Source organism: Paramormyrops kingsleyae, chromosome 6 (assembly GCF_048594095.1).
Source record: "Paramormyrops kingsleyae isolate MSU_618 chromosome 6, PKINGS_0.4, whole genome shotgun sequence".
Taxonomy (NCBI): domain Eukaryota; kingdom Metazoa; phylum Chordata; class Actinopteri; order Osteoglossiformes; family Mormyridae; genus Paramormyrops; species Paramormyrops kingsleyae.
In genome coordinates, this window is record NC_132802.1 from 21298189 (window position 1) to 21315723 (window position 17535).

General features: G+C 41.5%; 1 protein-coding gene across 1 annotated transcript in view; it reads right to left on the reverse strand.

Moving 5' to 3' along the window:
• Positions 1-4044: 4044 nt before the first annotated feature.
• Positions 4045-17535, reverse strand: part of ctnnbl1 (catenin, beta like 1) — a 65858-nt gene continuing 52367 nt past the window's right edge. Inside the window, exons 14-16 of the mRNA XM_072712864.1 lie at positions 10673-10810; positions 8904-8976; positions 4045-4368 (exon numbers count right to left, since the gene is read on the reverse strand). Coding sequence (XP_072568965.1) covers positions 4280-4368; positions 8904-8976; positions 10673-10810 — 300 coding nt within the window. The 3' untranslated portion in view covers positions 4045-4279. The remainder of the gene's footprint in view (positions 4369-8903; positions 8977-10672; positions 10811-17535) is intronic.

Consider the following 17535-nt stretch of genomic DNA (forward strand, 5'->3'; position numbering starts at 1 on the left):
TAATAAGTATGCCAAAGCGCATACAGAGACATCATGCATAGTTAATGCAGACGCCAGAATGAGTTGTACTATTAAGGCAGAGAAGGAAAGAGAGGGCAAATAAAAGAAATGCGAGGATGCTTCCAACCGAATGCACCATAAAACGATGCGTATTGTGAGGGGTTAAAGATTGAGTGTGCTTGTATAACTACTAATACCTAATAAAAGACATATGTGCAGACATGCAGCCAATAATATCTAACCGAAGCTTATCTATCATTAATCATAATAGAAAAAGAGGAATTGATACTGGCCCTGCAATATGGAAAGAGCTTACCGATGCAGGTGCAGGCCAGTAGGAACAGAATGTGCATAAAAACAGGAACTTAACATTTGACTAATGTTTATATTAATCAGGTGCCAGACAAGAGACGCGGACAGGCACCTACTGGCTCAAGGGTTTGCGGGGAGATCATACCATAACGTCAGAACATTATATTAAGATAGATTATCTATCGAAAGCTTGCTGGCCAATCAGACTATAATGTCAGAACAATTATTTTTGGAGATGTACCAGACAGGGTTGAAGAAAGGTTGGAATGTGTTGTTGTCATGAGCAGGGGAAAGTACCGAAGAGAAGAAGGGGGGTTGTCACCCAAAAGGCCTATAAAGGGGCAGACTCGATACCTGTGGATCGAGCTCACTCCTCTTGCTGTACATTCCGTACGTGTGTGAGATGTGTGCTCCCTGATTGCAATCAGATTTTAAGATAATAAACTGGTAACTTGCAACGACTCCTCTGGTGTGTAGTGAGTCTCTTCTCATCAACGGACCCGGCGGGGTTTTGACTCCAACAATTGCTTCAAGAAAAATAAAACCAGCTACAGAATAACCGATCGCACTAAAGGTATAACATTTTCTTTATGCGACACAAACTCAGTTTCACTACAAAAGACGCGTTTGGGAAACTTCTCAGGCAAATATTAACTGAGGGGCTACGAGACGATTTGTACTTTCAGCTGCACGGTACTGAACAGCTGTCGGATAATCGGCCTGATTTAATCGATAGTGATAAATTATAGCGGTTTGACAGATTGTGGTTGCACTTCATTGGGGGTGGGGGGTAGGAACTGTTGTCTTAGGTTATGAATAGAACATTAGTTGAAAAGAACGTTATAGATCGACAGCATATTCGTTCTGTAAGCTAAAATTTTATAAAACAATATAAAAAACAATCCCACAAATGACTCAAGAAAAACTCATTCATTTGTAGCAAGATCCATTATTGTTTTTTTTCCATCATTACATAGCAATTAGACAAACAACCGCAGAACAACTCTGACCAGGATGAGTGGTTAGATGGTGGATGGATGAAGATAAACAAAACTAAAGGTACTGTGTCCAATTCATTCATGTGGAAAGAAAATTATTCCGTGACCTTTCAGCTGTTTAATTGCTGTACAAGCACCACTAATATGCAGGTGCCATGATCAGTGATTACAGTTGTGTACTGCGCCCTCCAGAACGGCGCCAACTGGGCTGGCAAATCGGGCCACACATTCCTAGAATTAAGACAAAGGAGCTCAGGGGTTCCTTGCAGCAGATGTTAGACTGCAGGTGGCTATGGGCCACCAGGCCGTGAGCACGCTGAAGTGACCAACAACCATGATTACCGCTTGGATAACTCGAGCACTCTTGACAGGGTCGCTATGGAGAAGTTGTCCTTGAACCTACGTATTCACCCTCCATGTAGAAGTATGACAGTACGCCAGAGTGTCCACATCACGACAGCAATTTCACAGCTGTTACAATCACAATAGGAACTCTTAAAACCGTTAGAATAAATTCAGCTCTGATTTAATCAGTATTTTGGTAGAATCTGGTCTCCTTGGTAACTAGAATAAAAGCATACCTGTTAAGATCCCAGAAATCAATGGTCTGTTGTACTTGAAGAGTATTACTATAGAATAACTGTTAAGGTCCAAGCATTATAAGCAATCTCTCTAAAAATGAATTAACATATAGTCAAAATCTGCAATATAAAAAAATAACAGCATCAGTTCATAGAGATTTGTGCTGAATGACACTACAAAGGCAGCTGGAATGCTGTCTTTTCATACCCATCATGCATTGCAAGACAGTCATTATCAAGGTTTTATCTGTGGTAATGGGGTGTATATTATTTTTACAATTTGATGCAAGTTATTTCATAAGTGAGAACAATTCTGTATGGGTAGTGAGTGGCAGGCACCACAGTTCAGAGTCCTTGTCATGTGTTCTGTCTCTTTGCCTTGCAGTGTACAACTACTACTGAGGAACTGTCAAATTAATGGGGGGGTGAACTTAGGAACATAATACCAAGCTGATTTCCAGCTGTGATATAAACACACAGCAGATATCTGAAGGATTCCTTTAAAAATGATTCATAATGTTCCTTACGCAGGTCTGAGGATACATTACTGCACAAACAAAAACCAGTTCATGACAATTTGCATCAGGGGTGTCAAACTCGGTCACTGAAATGGCCACATTAAAAACAACCAATGAATCTGAAGACTGAAGTGTCCTGTACACCTTCTCAAAAAACATCTAAAAACTTCTAAAAACATCCATGACGAATTTGTATTGTTCAGTGACTTGTGTTTTTTAGATGTTAGCCTATGCTACTTTGGGTTTAATCAGAAGACCAATATGGCAGCATGTTTAGACAGGAGACCACAAAAACTGACTCTATGTAATGAATTGTGCTATGTTAGCAAGGCAGCATGTTTTGAAATGTTTTTATATATAACCCCGTTGCCCGCCAGCATATATAGATGGCAAGAAGTCATATACAAGCCAAAAATTCCAACTAACAGCAAGTGAAGTCATTTGTCTGTGTAAATTTGTTGAGACAGCAGCTAGGCAAAAGCGCAGGTCTCCTTGGAGTGCATAATTTTCCTGGGTACCGCATTTCTCATAATCTTACCACAACAGAACACATTAGTGAGGGAGCTCAACCCTCAGACTCATTTGCCTTGTATCAGTATTCAATTAAAGGTGATTAAAAAGGAGAGGAGCTGTGTCTTCAGAAATCCACTTAGAGAGGGTGCCTGACACCAAGCTGGTAGAACTTAATCTTGCACTTATACAGTGATCCAGCGGAAATGCTTAACAGAGTGAAGCCAGCTATTACAGGAACTAACCGATGCTGGCCCATATTGATGACTGTGCAAAAAACTACCCACAATACATTTCCAATATTGCGATTATGTAACAGGCCTAGGCCAACAGAGGCATACGAAATCTACTAAAGCCCGAATTTCCCCACTGTGGTTGGTGCAGCCGTCTCCCTAGTCTTCTATGCAAAAACTTGGACCAGCGGAAAACTAAATACTCCTTTCATTTTCAGAAGTCTTCACTTTCTCCCAGGTATCAGCTCTGGGCCTCGGGAGCTACCAAGAGGGTCAGCCCAAATTGAATCTGATGTGCTGATGCCCACGTGGAGAGGGCGGGGTTATGAGAAGTCTGGCAATCCACCTTTCATGAGGTAAGTGTCTGAGACAGCCTGTTCGAGAAAGAAACCCAGTGATCTCAACTTGCAGACTTGGCTAATGGAGGAGGTGCTGACAGCACTTGAGCGTTCTAATAGTAACAGCTGAACCTGAGGGGAATTCAAAAGCAGGACCCAGTCATTTTGCAGCATAGGGAGATGGATGTGTTAGAGTTCACGGATAGCAACAGACAACTGTACCTTCTCAACTTTTCCATTCTAAGACATTTCCATGACTGTCAATTATGAAATAGTGAAAAATAATGAAAAACATCACTTGACTAGTTTGTTTTGCTAAATCCGGACAATACATTGTAGTAAGACGTTGCTTTACCACTGAAAATGAGAACCTTTAATGTAACTTAATAACAGCATTCCAATATTGCCTTTCACTTGGGAAAAACAAACTAAAGATAAATCTGGTCCTACTTAGTTATTGAAAATTCTCAGATTTAAACTCAGGTTAAAAACAACTGGCTCATTGTGGTGCAGATTTTGAGTGAAGTTGGCACAATGCAATACAAATAAAGAAGTTATTTTAAATGTTCTTTAATTCTGAAATTGAAAAAAAAAACTGATCATTTCAACTGTGAACAAATCTTAAAACAAAAGAGGAAGAAAAAAATGTCATGGGTTCTTTCGAGCTGGATGTAGTTATTTTTCAATAACTAACCAACTGTGCTTGCCTCCCATAGGTCCCCAGCCCCACAGTCTTGTATGTGCATTAGCTCCTGCAACTTGTGGGCACAGACGAAAGCCTGGGAACGGTTAGAAGTTCTCCAGTAGAGCCATGATCCTCTTCTGCTCGCTCTCCTTGAACTCCTCAGTCTTCCCATCACCAAGGTTCTCCACATATTCTACAATGGAGGAGACAGGGTTACAGCAGACTTTAATCAGATATTTCTGATAGTTGGGGACTGCATGGGGTAGCGGGGTAACTTTTCTAATCTACAAAAAAGAGGTGGAATTCACCAGAATCCTTTCCTAAATGTCGATGATGCATATGAGACTATTTTGTGTGCATCTTTCTGCAGGGATCTCAGCTTTGCAGTAACCAACCCACAAAGAATGAGGACAGTATAAAAAATGCAAGGGGGAAGAAATAAATTATAGAGGGTAAAAAGCTCTGCTCTGTAAGCACAAATCCGATGTACGGTCGTAGTGATACAATTTCCCTCTTTGATAAATTACAAATTCACTGTGAAAAAAAGGAAAAAAAAAAAGTACACGCAGTAACACCTCCTAGAGTTTTCGGTGAATTTTTTTTGAAATGTTACAAATTTCAGGGACTACATATTTTTAAGAGAAGTACAGGAAAGCAGATAACCATCTTAAAACAGTAAATGTTTTAAAGGGCACCCATCAGGATCTGTTTTGGCTGTGTATCCAAGCTCACAGAAATCCTCGTTCCTGTGATGGTTATAAAAACACAGGCCACACATTTGCTTGCAAGTCCAGCACTAAGGAACCATTTGTTAAGACAATTCAAGTCACAGGTCTCAGATCTGAAAGCAGCCTGTTTGTATGTAAAATGCAAGGTGGTACACAGGAGTCAGACCCAGGTAACAATTACCAGAGATGACATTTGCATAGCAGGCAAGGTGTGACAGAAAATAAATGCATACAATCAGATAAAACAGAAATAAACAGGCGAGAACTGGAAAACCTGCAGGCTGCATCTATTTAAAAAAAAGACTAGACTTGGATACTGTTAACTTGACACTTGACTTAGACTTATTATAAATAACTTGTTAAGCTGCACATTCTGGAGACCTCCTTTACTTCCAAGTGCGGGGGCAGCCAGGCTTTGCAATCTTCCTGGTGGACAGTCAGGACTGCTCCTCCTGTAATCCGGCTGACTTCACTGAAAGGAACTGCAATAAAAGTGTGCCACAGCGCTTCATTTCTATAGCCATCTCACAGGCCCCAGGGTGTTCCAGCCCTCCTGCACCAACAGGAAGGTAGCTTCCACAAAGCACCATGCTTCCTACAAGTTTGCTCTTATTCACCCTATTCTTATTCATCGTCTGATAGTTATTACAAAGAGCAGTGCATACCTCTGTGGAGGCAGCTGCAAGCTGACACTATGATATCGCGCTAAAAGCGTCTCTTGAAAAAAACTCAGTACCTAAAAACATGGGTTTTCACCCACCAATGCTAAGCTTTGTTACAATGCTGCTGTAACAACTTTAGTGTAGACCCAACGTGCAAAAAAAAAAAAATAATCCCTGATCCTCTGAAGGGAACAGAACACTCCTTCAAGAAAATAAATGTGCACAGGTGCATATGTTACAGGTCACAAACACAACTATGAATTAAATATGGGTGCCTTTTGACAGTGGATGATAAATATGGAACTATCATTAGAGCGCTTGGTTCAAAGATCCAGCGTAAAAAAAAAAAAAGAGAGAGAGAATCAGATTTCCCCCAACTGAGCCTATTTGGCTAGTAAGACATTTGTTTTAATTATGCATGTTCTACTTGCAAACCTTAGCACCCGTAAGCTCACAGGAGGGGTTGGGGGCTGTGTGCCCACTGCTTCCATTAGGCTGATGACAGTGAGAAACTGATGGACTCTGGGATGAAAAGCAGACCCCCTTAATATGGTTTCTTGAGAAATTCAGCCCACCTGTAGCGGTGCCCTATGGCATAGCTGCATGGGCGCAGCAGTCAAACTCCGCTTTTCTACCCTGAGGCTTCACCCGACTCACCCGGCATGCGACAGGCACCAGCTGCTCAAGAAAGAGCTTTTAATTTACTTCTAATTTCCATGAAGTCCCTCCTGAATTCTGCCAAATTCAACCACCCTCCAACCACCCGCCTCCCCTCCCCCGCACTATGGCTGCCCTCCCCCTCATGAGACACCATCTGCTGGGTGCACAAGGGCGGACGTGTGGTGTTGCCTGTTTGCTCTGCGGTACAACATACCCCTTGCCCTGAGGGACAAAACAGCGGCGTCCACAGGCCATTTAACATTGTGGCGGTTTCTCAGTTCCGTTCTTATACTCCAGCCCAGACTTAGTAACACATCAAACTAACCAGCTAGAGCCCCCCCCCCCCCCCGGTCACTGAGGAACGGCAACTATTGCTAAGGGTTGTTTTTTTCACCTTGGGGCAGTGCTCAATAAATAAGTAATCAATAATGCAATTAAGTATACGGCACTCATGTAGACTAACTATGAAGACCCCATAATTTTGATGTGATATTAATAAATCTGCTAGAGCCTTGCTGATAATATACAACCTCAAAGCCCCAGGAAATAAACCCACAGTTGAAGCTAGACTAAGTTTTTTTGGTTTTTTTTTATAACACTACATTGATGTCTTTGAACTCCTGTTGGTGTTTGATCCTGCAAGCTGCTAAAAGCCTCAGCCATTAGTGCCCAACATTTGCTTCACCCCGGTGCTTTGAGCAAAGGGGGGGGCTGCACTAAAACACATCAGAGATGTGCCACATGTAGAACAGACAAAGGCAAGACACTTCTGGCTTAGCCTAAGTACTCTTCTTGACAGTATTTATCAACAGAGTGTGAAAATCACTGTCTAATAAATTCAATGTTTCCTACTTTAAAAAAAGGTGAAAATTCCCAAGGGATATCAGGAAAATGAGGAAGCTGGGGGGGATGGGGGATTAGACAGCCTTCTGTCTGCTGATAAAGACGTTACAGGCCTGAGGAAGGATGAAGTGTTTTCAGAGCATGAGCGTGATCGAGGGTTTGTCTCTGAGAGGGAAGGTGCAGACGGCGCGCAGGAGGTACCCCTACCGCTGCTTCTGACAGACCTCCCCAGGAGGGGGGAGGGGGGGCAGAGTGAATGTCTGCCACCTCCAACAAGGTACAAAGGAGGCTCCTGCCCCTTTTCTATAAAAGGGCCAGAAATGGGAACAGCAACTTTAAAGGAGCTGGCAAAAAAGGCTGCATTTTTAGTCTTTGGGTGTGATTCAGGCCAAAGGAGCCATGGAACAGGCATGCTGGACATGTTACCAAGGTGACCTTCATTCCCACAGTGCATAGATTAATGTAAAAAATGAAATGAAACAAAATCACAAGCCGGTTTTGGGTTCACAATACTATGCGTGAATAAATGCAGGGCACAAGTCCTAAAATCCCCTAACGTCGATTTTATGCAGTTTCATTCTCCAGCAAAAGCATTTCTGTTTTTTTCCTAATCCCAAAAACTCATTTATGTGAAAGTGGGTGGTACCATATGAGAAGGTATAGGTGTAGAAAAATAGGTGGAGGAAGCAGAACTCCCACAGCCTGCAAATCACATTATCTTAGCTGATTTCCCTGCTCCTTCCTCGGTGAAAATGACACTGAATCACAGGAGACATACACCACAAATGCAAAATAAGTTTGGCGTGACGGAGACGCTCTACAGGAGTCGGAGACCAATGCAAGCAAGGCCTTTAAAAGGGTTAACCCTTGAAAAACCGCCAAACCCCGACAGCATCTCATCATGCATCCTGAAGGCATGTGCTATGTGGTTGTCTTGAGTGAACGCCGACATCTTCAGCCAGTCCCCATCTTTATGCACAGTGCCTTTGTGCTTTAAGAAAACCACAATCATGACTGTGAAAGAAAGCTAGTGTTTCCAGCCTAAATGACTACCGTTCCCTTTAACCTCCATAGTCATGAAGTGTATGGGAACCTTGGTTATGTGGCACATCAACCACAACTCAACCATGGACTACCTCCAGTTTGGACTCTGTCTAACAGATCTGTGGACAATGCCATCTCCCTCGCCCTGCAGACTGCTCTGGGACATTTAGAAAAGAAGAATATGTGCATCAAGATGCTGTTCAGCAACTTCAGCTCTGCTTTAATACCATCATAACATGCAAACTGGTGTTAAAGCTGAGAGAGCGGCCATGAAACTGGGTGTCTGGCATTAATTAATAGACCACAGACTGTGAGAAATGGCAGCAGAAGATGATCCACACTGACAGTCAGGACAGCTTCAAAGATTGGCACGGACTTTTCACATCCCAAATCGATCTACCTCTCTCTCTGCCAGAAGAAGGCTGAGTCTAACATTATGGATGCCAGTCACCCAGCTCACACCCTCTGGCAAGCGCTACTGGTGCATCACCTCCCAGTTCACAGACAATTTCTTTCCAGATGCCATAGGGTCTCTTACAAACCTATGACGAGTATCTGTCCATCCCACAACCACTGTATTGCAGTTTTATTTTTGTCATTGTACTTCCTACACCTTCCAGCACTCCATATTTTATTTATCTCAATTAGCACAGCTCACAGAACAACCTCATCCTCAACATTCCACTACCGATTATTATATTATTTATTGTTACCCGCTTTCATTCTTATATTTCACTGTCCTGTCCAGTTTTTCACTGCAGTTTTTTGGCACTGAATGTATGAATACTTACCTCTCATGATGTGTCGCACCACTTTGATGGAGCCTCCTCTTAGGTTGAGGATCTGATGAACTCTCTGCTGCAGCTGAGAGTAAGAGAGATGATGGGGGGAGTCACACCATGCAACAGACGATGACCAGCTGTCCACATTTTCACTGGACAAAAGGCGTGTTGCCATGACACATATTGGACTTTGATACACTAATAACATATTGCTGAAATACTTCTGTGTTTTTATTTAAAAAAAAAAAATCGGTAGCAGATGGTAGCATAACTACACGATATGTTGACAGCAATGTATTCCCCAGACAGCCCCATCAAATCCTTACTCCTCCTGCACAATTTAGTTTCAAGTTCCCACAAAATACCTATTTGAGCTCACAAAATCCCTAAAATGTGAACACGATTTACTTTTTTGCTCTCAATTTACTACTGATTTTTTAAAATTAAATTTTTAATTTCAATTATGATTAAATGTAACATTTTGGTGGTCTGCATTTTTTCCTAAAGAAACACAACTGCAAAGTCAGAAGCTAGAGTGCAGTGAGTGAATAGTATGGATTTTATGATAGTAATTTTTTTTTTGCTTAGTTCTTTATAAAATGCATAATATACCTCCCGATTTAACATAATCTTATTATGCTAGACCAGGCACAAAAATTCAACCAATGCCATAGCGGAAATTAGGCATTACGTTCATCTAATTCTTAATACTATGTAGTTAATAAACACTCTATGAATACATCTCTCAGCCCATATCTTCCTAATAATGCATAATATCTCTCTCATTTCAAACTGATTCTCCTGTCCTTTTTTTAAATGGACAAAAACTTCCATTTACATATCTATGAATCAGGTTTTTTTTTTTTTAAATGAATTTGCCATTTATTTTAACAAGTAGGCTACACAGCTTTACATTACTGTTTTGCTCTACATTATATTGTAACGCAAACATACCAACAAGACAGAACATCACTGTAGAGCAAAAACACATCTACAGTGCCCTTTGCTGTCAGAGTGTTCACTCTCATTGTGTCCCCTAAATGGCAGCTCCTACTAACTCAAGCATTAAACCACACCAATCAGCCTTGCCCTCACCGCATTGCTGCGTTTACCTAACTGGCGACGCACACCTTCGTCGATCAAACTATCAATCCTCAATAGGGATGCCATTTTCTTAATAAAAAAGGAAGGCCAGCCCCCCATCAACCAAAATTACAGGTATTCAACAGGTATTCAGTCATAAAAGTGAAAATATAAATGTCTAAGTCCCAGAAATGACTAGGGCTTTTTCCTCTCCCTGTAACTGCAGTCGTGCATCTCATTTGCTGTTGGCCAGAAGCATGTGACCAGAAGCTGAAGTCCAGTTAGATTAATAAAAAAAACTGTGCCTAGATAGTTCAGATTGGTGGCAAGTAGCCACCGTGATTTTAGCAATTCATAAGAAATTATCCCCCCCCCCCCCCCCCCCCAACTTTTGCCAACAAATATAATTAACCGAAATAGAATTGAAAAATACCAATTGAGGACCAGAGACCTACTTTGAGAGACAGCTCCAGGTCTGACATGCCTTAATTTCATATACAATCCCATGTGATTTTGAAGCTCCATTCTGCCTTTAACATGCTACTCAGTCAGCACTATGCTGTGCCCCCTCCCTGCACAGGCCTGGAGATGCTGCAGCTCAGCACAGGTACGCGCCCACAATCGGCTAAGAGCTGAGCTGCACCCCTCCCACAGCCAATATCGCAGGCGTGCTGCAGCGCCGCCGACCCCTTCACCTGGGGAATGCCAGCGTTACTGATCTCCACCATGATGTAGCAGATCAGCTGCAGGACAAAGAGGCCGGCATCCAGCCGTCGCAGGTAGAACTCGTCTTCCGTGGCGTCGTCGATAATCTCCCCACGTCGCACCATGTCCTGAAAGAGGAGGGGGAAGAAAAAAAAAATAAATAAAATAAAGCCTGTTAACATTATTCTGCCCCACCGCTTCAGGTATTCAAACTTCTATCTGAATTAGAAGCCATTACGTCATACAATCATCAAATTATTAACTCCATTTTATTGAGGGTTTTGTTCTACTCCAGAGATCCTGTAGACAAATCTATCAAGCTGCTACAAACTGTTTAGCATTTTCCCTTATAAGGTTAGTATCTACACTACTTTTTAGTCTTGTAAGTGAAATCGGCGCTGCCATCCACATGCGGGGAGTGTGTTACAGGCCTGTAGCTATGATGCCTAGGATGAGTTATTTAATGCTCGATATAAATAGCGCTCCATTAGATTCAATCAGCGGTATAAGTACACATGGGATGTACGCTTTCTTCACCATATAGAATAAACCATTAAAAAAAACTGATGCTAACAAGTGGACCAAATGCAGCTGTTGTGGTCTGCATCACTACGGCGTGTGGTTTAATTTCTGTGGAGGCGCGTGTCAGACGGTGGCATAGGCAGTGCTATAAGGTACATGGGTATAGGGTACATGGGTATGTCGTACCTATGCCGTCGATTCTACGCACAACTGTACATTAGGCTTAACCCCTACTCCTCCGAGATCCCCCAACCTGTATCTAGCCCTTCTCCCCCTGGGTCCATATACGGGTACAACAGCTTCGTTACTGCAGGAGACGACTGGGAAACACACATACTTTCAAGAGAAGGTTCAAGATATTTAAGACTCCTAACACTGGGTAGGGAGGAGGTGAGCGGATGGATGGATGCTTGTTTCTGGGTTCTGGTGATCGGCGTTTAAAATATGGCAGCAGCAACTGGCTGTTTTCCTCTAGTTGGATGTGGAGAAGCTTAATTAATTTGGCTTTTTGTCCCATGTTGTTCAGTATGTTCCAATCCATCTATGGGAGGACCAAAAAATTCTCATTATAGGCTATAACTAGTGCTGTCACGATTACTCCTGTAAACTTGATTAAGGAAAAACTTTGGCTTCTCGCTTACTCAGCAATTTGGTGGATGAGGTCCATATAAAGAGCAAAAGTCAAACTTGTGTAGCAAATTGTGCTGATGGACAGAGCTGAAAAATCACTTGTTTTTACTCAGTATCATTTCTATGGAATCCAAAATATTATGGCTACCAGTTACTTTTCTCCCCCTCACTCATTTTTGTTAATCACTCACAAACACACAACACTGTGTATGAGTGGGTCGATAACCCTTCCTTTTACAGTCCCCTAATTACTTAGTAATTACCTGGTATTTAAATGGTAAATCCAAATATATTATTGGTTAATTATCACAAGTAATAAGTAAGAAAACACAGAGAAACTACAGCAAAAAATACTAAGAAACATCCCATAATAATTTAATGCCCCAAAAAGGCCCGGACACTCAAAAAGGTTAAGAGCCCTGATTTAACAGTTCAAATACAGATGGACTGAATTATTCAGAGAAAACAAAAATGTCCCCAAACACAGATTTGAAACTACCTCACAAGGTGAGCAAAATCCCAACTCAATTTAAAAAAAATAAGTAAAAAATCTAAAGCTTCCATACATTTTTATTCAGAATGCCTTCATCGTACGAATACAAAAATAAATTACTTTGGCTACTAAGCTTGGAATGCCTGATAACAACTCAGTCATCCTGCAAAGCTATTTTAAAAAAAAAACCATGATAAAGAAAGGCTTTCTGAACAGTCTTTCATAAACACACGTCCCACTGTGTGACTGGTGCACACAGCAGGCCAGCCAGGCTGAAGCGTAACAGGGAAGTGAGAGAGGGATGCTGTGGAAAGACTGAAGAGGTTCCAGGTCTGATCCATACACACTACCTATCAATCCCTCAGCATACAGAGGGGAAAACCCTTCTGCACACACGACTCAAGCTGTTAGAGAGGAGTCTGATGTAGGCAAGATGTGAGCACTGCTGCAGAGTGGGGGGGGGGGAGGAGAAAAGCCCAAAAGGGAAAAGCAAACATCACACATATGTCAAAATGCTAGGAAGAAGTGTCTTATCACCTGAGAAAGGAAAACATATCCAATCATTTACAAACAGTTTAAATGAAAGTTGTTCTGGTGTGTTGATGGATTCAAAAGCATGGGAGCAGAAACCGGCTTGAGGCATCCTTGCAAAGGCAAGCGACTCAGAGAAAGCCTCTTGAAAACGTCATTTCACAGAGCCTCACATAAGATCCCTTTATGTGACGATCTGCACTCAAGTCCCCACATTCAAGGATGTACGGTGATTCTGGATTTATGGCCAAGCCACAAAACCCTCAGAATTATGGATACCTCCTTCCCATTGTTCGCATTCAGAATGGCCCAGCGCCAGTGAAAGCGCCATACCCATGCCAATGCTATTAGAAAACGGCCGCTACACAAACTGCCAATTGTGCTTAGCCTATGCCTGCATATTACTGGAACCCAGATGAGCCTGACAAGGCTGCAGCTGGTAATTACTCATCAGTGAGGGGTTGGTGAAGGGGGAGCTAATCAATTTCATGGCCAACTCCACACTCTTAGAGATCTTTTCTTATCCCTATGTGTGTGTGTGTTTTTTTTTTTTTTTTTTAAATGCCACTGCAAACAATCCTACCCAGTCAGTTTATATTCACCTACATTTACTCTACAGCCAGTGTTTGCCTAACATTCAATAACTGTAGTTCCACAAAGTGCAAGAAGAATAAATAACAAAAGTAAAGAAATAAAGGTTCATAGTCTGTAAAACAGCTGTAGATTGTGCTTGCCAAAGGCGTAGATTTAGGGGGGGGGGGGACAGTTTTTACTTGCAGAAGCCCTATTTTATGTGTGTTTTTTTCTGGAAAGTAGGGTGGTTTCGAGAGGGTGCAGGAGAGTGACAGGGGCATCATAGTGGACCCAGAAGGGAGGTGATTTTTCCCACAATAAATGGCCTAACATTTGTGGTGGAATCTCGCAAATTGTGCATAATTTTTATAATTCAGCATACACGATGCAGGACTTAACGCACTTAAACTACAATATTAGTGAAGATGAATAACAGCAAAATGAAAAGAAATTTCACTTTATATATTGTGACTATATCAGCAATAGTTTAAGAAAAAAAACAAACTGTATACAGTTCAACTACAGAATCACCTTATTAGGCAACGTGATGTCACAAGTCTGACCCTGATATAACCGTCCCCTCCATGGTTAATATGAAACCGACACCCCTGGAGCTTACATACCTACAAATGCTACTTCCATGATAGTGAAGAGCCAATTTAATGTTCCACTGAGGGATCTTGTTTAAATCCATAATGATTGCAGCTGAAATGTCTTCCCACTGGATATCAGGACCAGTTGTTCTCACCTTGAGCTGGTGAAAATCTTATTCTTCACTGACCAGCACAGTTGCACCAGGTCCAAAATACATCACTTAGTTTCCACTACACGGCAAATGACTGTGAGAGACACCGCCTTACCTTAAGAAGAGGAATAAGCTACATTCCGAAAATGTAGCAAAATTATCATCAAGTGTTCTCTGCCCAAAAATTGTAAATGCAGAGCGTGGGGTGTGACAGCACCCCCCACACACACACTCCTGTCAGCCAACGTAGCCAGTTGTGTGTGAGAGCCTGAGCGCCTTCGGAGGCACTCGGAAGTCAGGCATCATTAGGGAACTGCAATTCAGGTACTGGTCATAATGTGGCCGACTGCACACACAAAAAGAAGTTTTACTATACCTACTACCCTTCATCGGAATGAGCAGAGTCTGCTGCTGTATTACTGTAGTTAACTATAGTTAACTTTCAGACACATTCATAAACTGCAGTGACTGTTGTACAATTATTAATTCCTAAAATAATGCAGAATTACCATGTCCTTTAAATATTTAATTTCGAGCACATTAAATGACTAGAGTGAACTTTTAAAATAAGGAAAGGTTTCTGCATTTTTTTGGGCCAAGAAAAGAACACTGTATTGCACATTACCTCGCTGACAGCAAACAGACAATAAAAATATTAACCTTATGTGCTACTAATCCTCCCAGACTGGAGGAGTAAGCATACGTTGAAATGCTAGTCAGTTCAGTTTCTTGGTCCTTTATTGAATGACCAAAGTCCCTCATGCTGATCACTGTCTCAATAAGACCATTGGCCTCATTTACCATACTCTTCAATCACAACCCAGGGGATCCTTTATGAAATTATTCCTCCATTATGTCTGTCACCTTTTTTTTTTCCTGCCCTGCCATTTCAGTACAGGCCATTATCACAGTCCTTCAATCTGCCAGATAGAAAATATTCAGCATTTAAGCCATTCCACACGGGCATGGTATACATAATGTTTAAAGTCTGTGTCTGAAATGAATTTAATGGCATGTTTATTCATCCAGATATTTTTATTTTTATTTATATATATATATAAATACCTGGATGAATAAACATGCCATTAAATTCATATATATATATATATATATATATATATATATATATATATATATATATATATATATATAATAAATAAAAATAAAAAAAAGCCTGGGCTCCCCCCCAGGCTTTCAGTTTCGTCCACAGAGGGTTACATACACCATGGAGGCCACGACCAGACACGGCTTCAAAGGTCAGAAATTGTGACCCCACATTGTACACAATCCCAGAGGGACCCAGGCCCCCACCACATCGGCCCAGCCGCTTATCTTTGGTTGTCTGAAAATATTACACCATTTTCTGTTTAACGTCCAGTCATACACAGCTCTGGAAAAAATTAAGACACCACATCACAATTTTGTGTCTATGAATAATGTATTTTTTTTTTTTTGCAAACTGCAGCCTGGCTCTTCCCTGCTTCTCATTGATGAAGGGCTTCTTCTTTGCTTTATGGGTCTTCAGTCCTGCTTCTAGAAGCATGTTATGAACTCTCCCAGCAGTGCACTTCACACCTGCACTGAAAGATTCCCATTCTTTTTGAAGGTCACTTGATGTCATCCTCACATTCACAAGAAAATGTCAGATAAGGTAATGTTTATCTCTAGCATTAGAAAGACTTTTCTGCCCTCTACCTAGTCATTCCCAGTGTCTCCTGTTCCACACTGTTCTTTTGTTCTGCAGTATTAGAAAGGTTGAGCCTGGAAGCATCCTGCTGCTCAGTGTAGCTTCTGCCAGCAGAAACAAGATTAAACCAGGATTTAACAATGCAGTTTCTTAAAAAAATATGTAGTGGTCTCAACTTTTTCCAGAGCTGTATATTCTTATTCTGTTGAGATCTAGCAGGGTTGCCACACAGGAACTAAGTGGACAATGACATTGCACTGTGACCTCCCGCTCAACCATATGCTCTCCTGGAAGTCAAAGCGACCACCCTGGCCATGATGAGCTCAACTGGGTCAGTCCGCTACATCCACAATGGATATTTGTTTTGGCACCAAACCTGAGGTTTTAGCCATGATAAAATTCCATAAAAATCTCAGCTGATGCTAAAGGTAGCAGGTAGCACAGAGACTAGAGACCGAAATGTCGCAGGTTCATTTCCAAGACAGGGTTCTGCATTCAAACTGCTACATCTGGATCTGAAGCCGCTCCGTTATTAGAAGTCATTTCTTACACAAGTGTTTTCCAAACAATATACTTAAAGATAAAAAAAAAAAAACATGAGGTCTTACACAGTAAGCTTACTGAGCAAATTAAGCATTGTGTAGCTTGTGAAGTGCAAACCTTTCAGCGGCCTTTAAAACTAGTTTTCCAGATAAATGCTGCTGCATTACCAATTACACTCTGGATCTGCAAAGACAGACAGATCACTGGAAACAACAGAACAGGGTCGGCTTGTTATATAGACTCCATTGTCATTTTCTTCTAAGATAAAATGTTACTGCTTCATAGACTGTTTTTGACTGTACACACGCAATCTTCAGTTAGCTGGCAAAAACTGCCCGACAGGCATAGTGGGTGTATAGAAAATCTGCACAATGTACCAGATCTGAAACCTTTGAAAAGTAAGCACTAGCAAACAAATATACAATTGTTATATTAGCATTTTAACTATGGAAATCGCAGCAAGCATCGGAGTCATGTTCAAGAAATGGGTAATACCGCTTTAAAAAAGGAAGTTCTGCTTTCATTGACAGCTCACTGCCAGGGAAAACTAGCTGTGGCACAGACAATGGAGTCAACAATTTATGTGTGACTCACATTCAGGGTTAGATGCGAATGAACACACACACTCCACATAAAAATATTGCATAGGTATAACACTCTTTAAAACACACAGAGCTGAATACATGCATTATGCATCAGATGGACCAACGGTGCCTCATAGGGTAGTCCAAATAAGTCCTTGACAGGCAGCCCTGCAGCATCACAGCATATTCATTATAAAGCTATAGTAATTAAGATGAGCATGCATACATCGCTGTCATTTTTTGTATTCCCTGGATGACCCTGTCACCCCCTTTCCCTCCTCTAATCACTACTCCTTCTCCCTCTCCAGCCCCACTGTAATAGACTTGGGCAGTATCTATTTTTTCATACCGTAGTCCCATCCAAACTTGTATGACTCATCTTAATGTAATGAGCTTCACCAGATCACCCAAGACACATTTTGAACTAAAACACCACAGTATAACAAAAATACATCCATGGTACTGCTCAAACCTACCCTACGCACACTCTTACTAAAAGCCCAAATTCAGTTTTGGGGCTCAGGACTCAGGTCTGTCAGGTACAG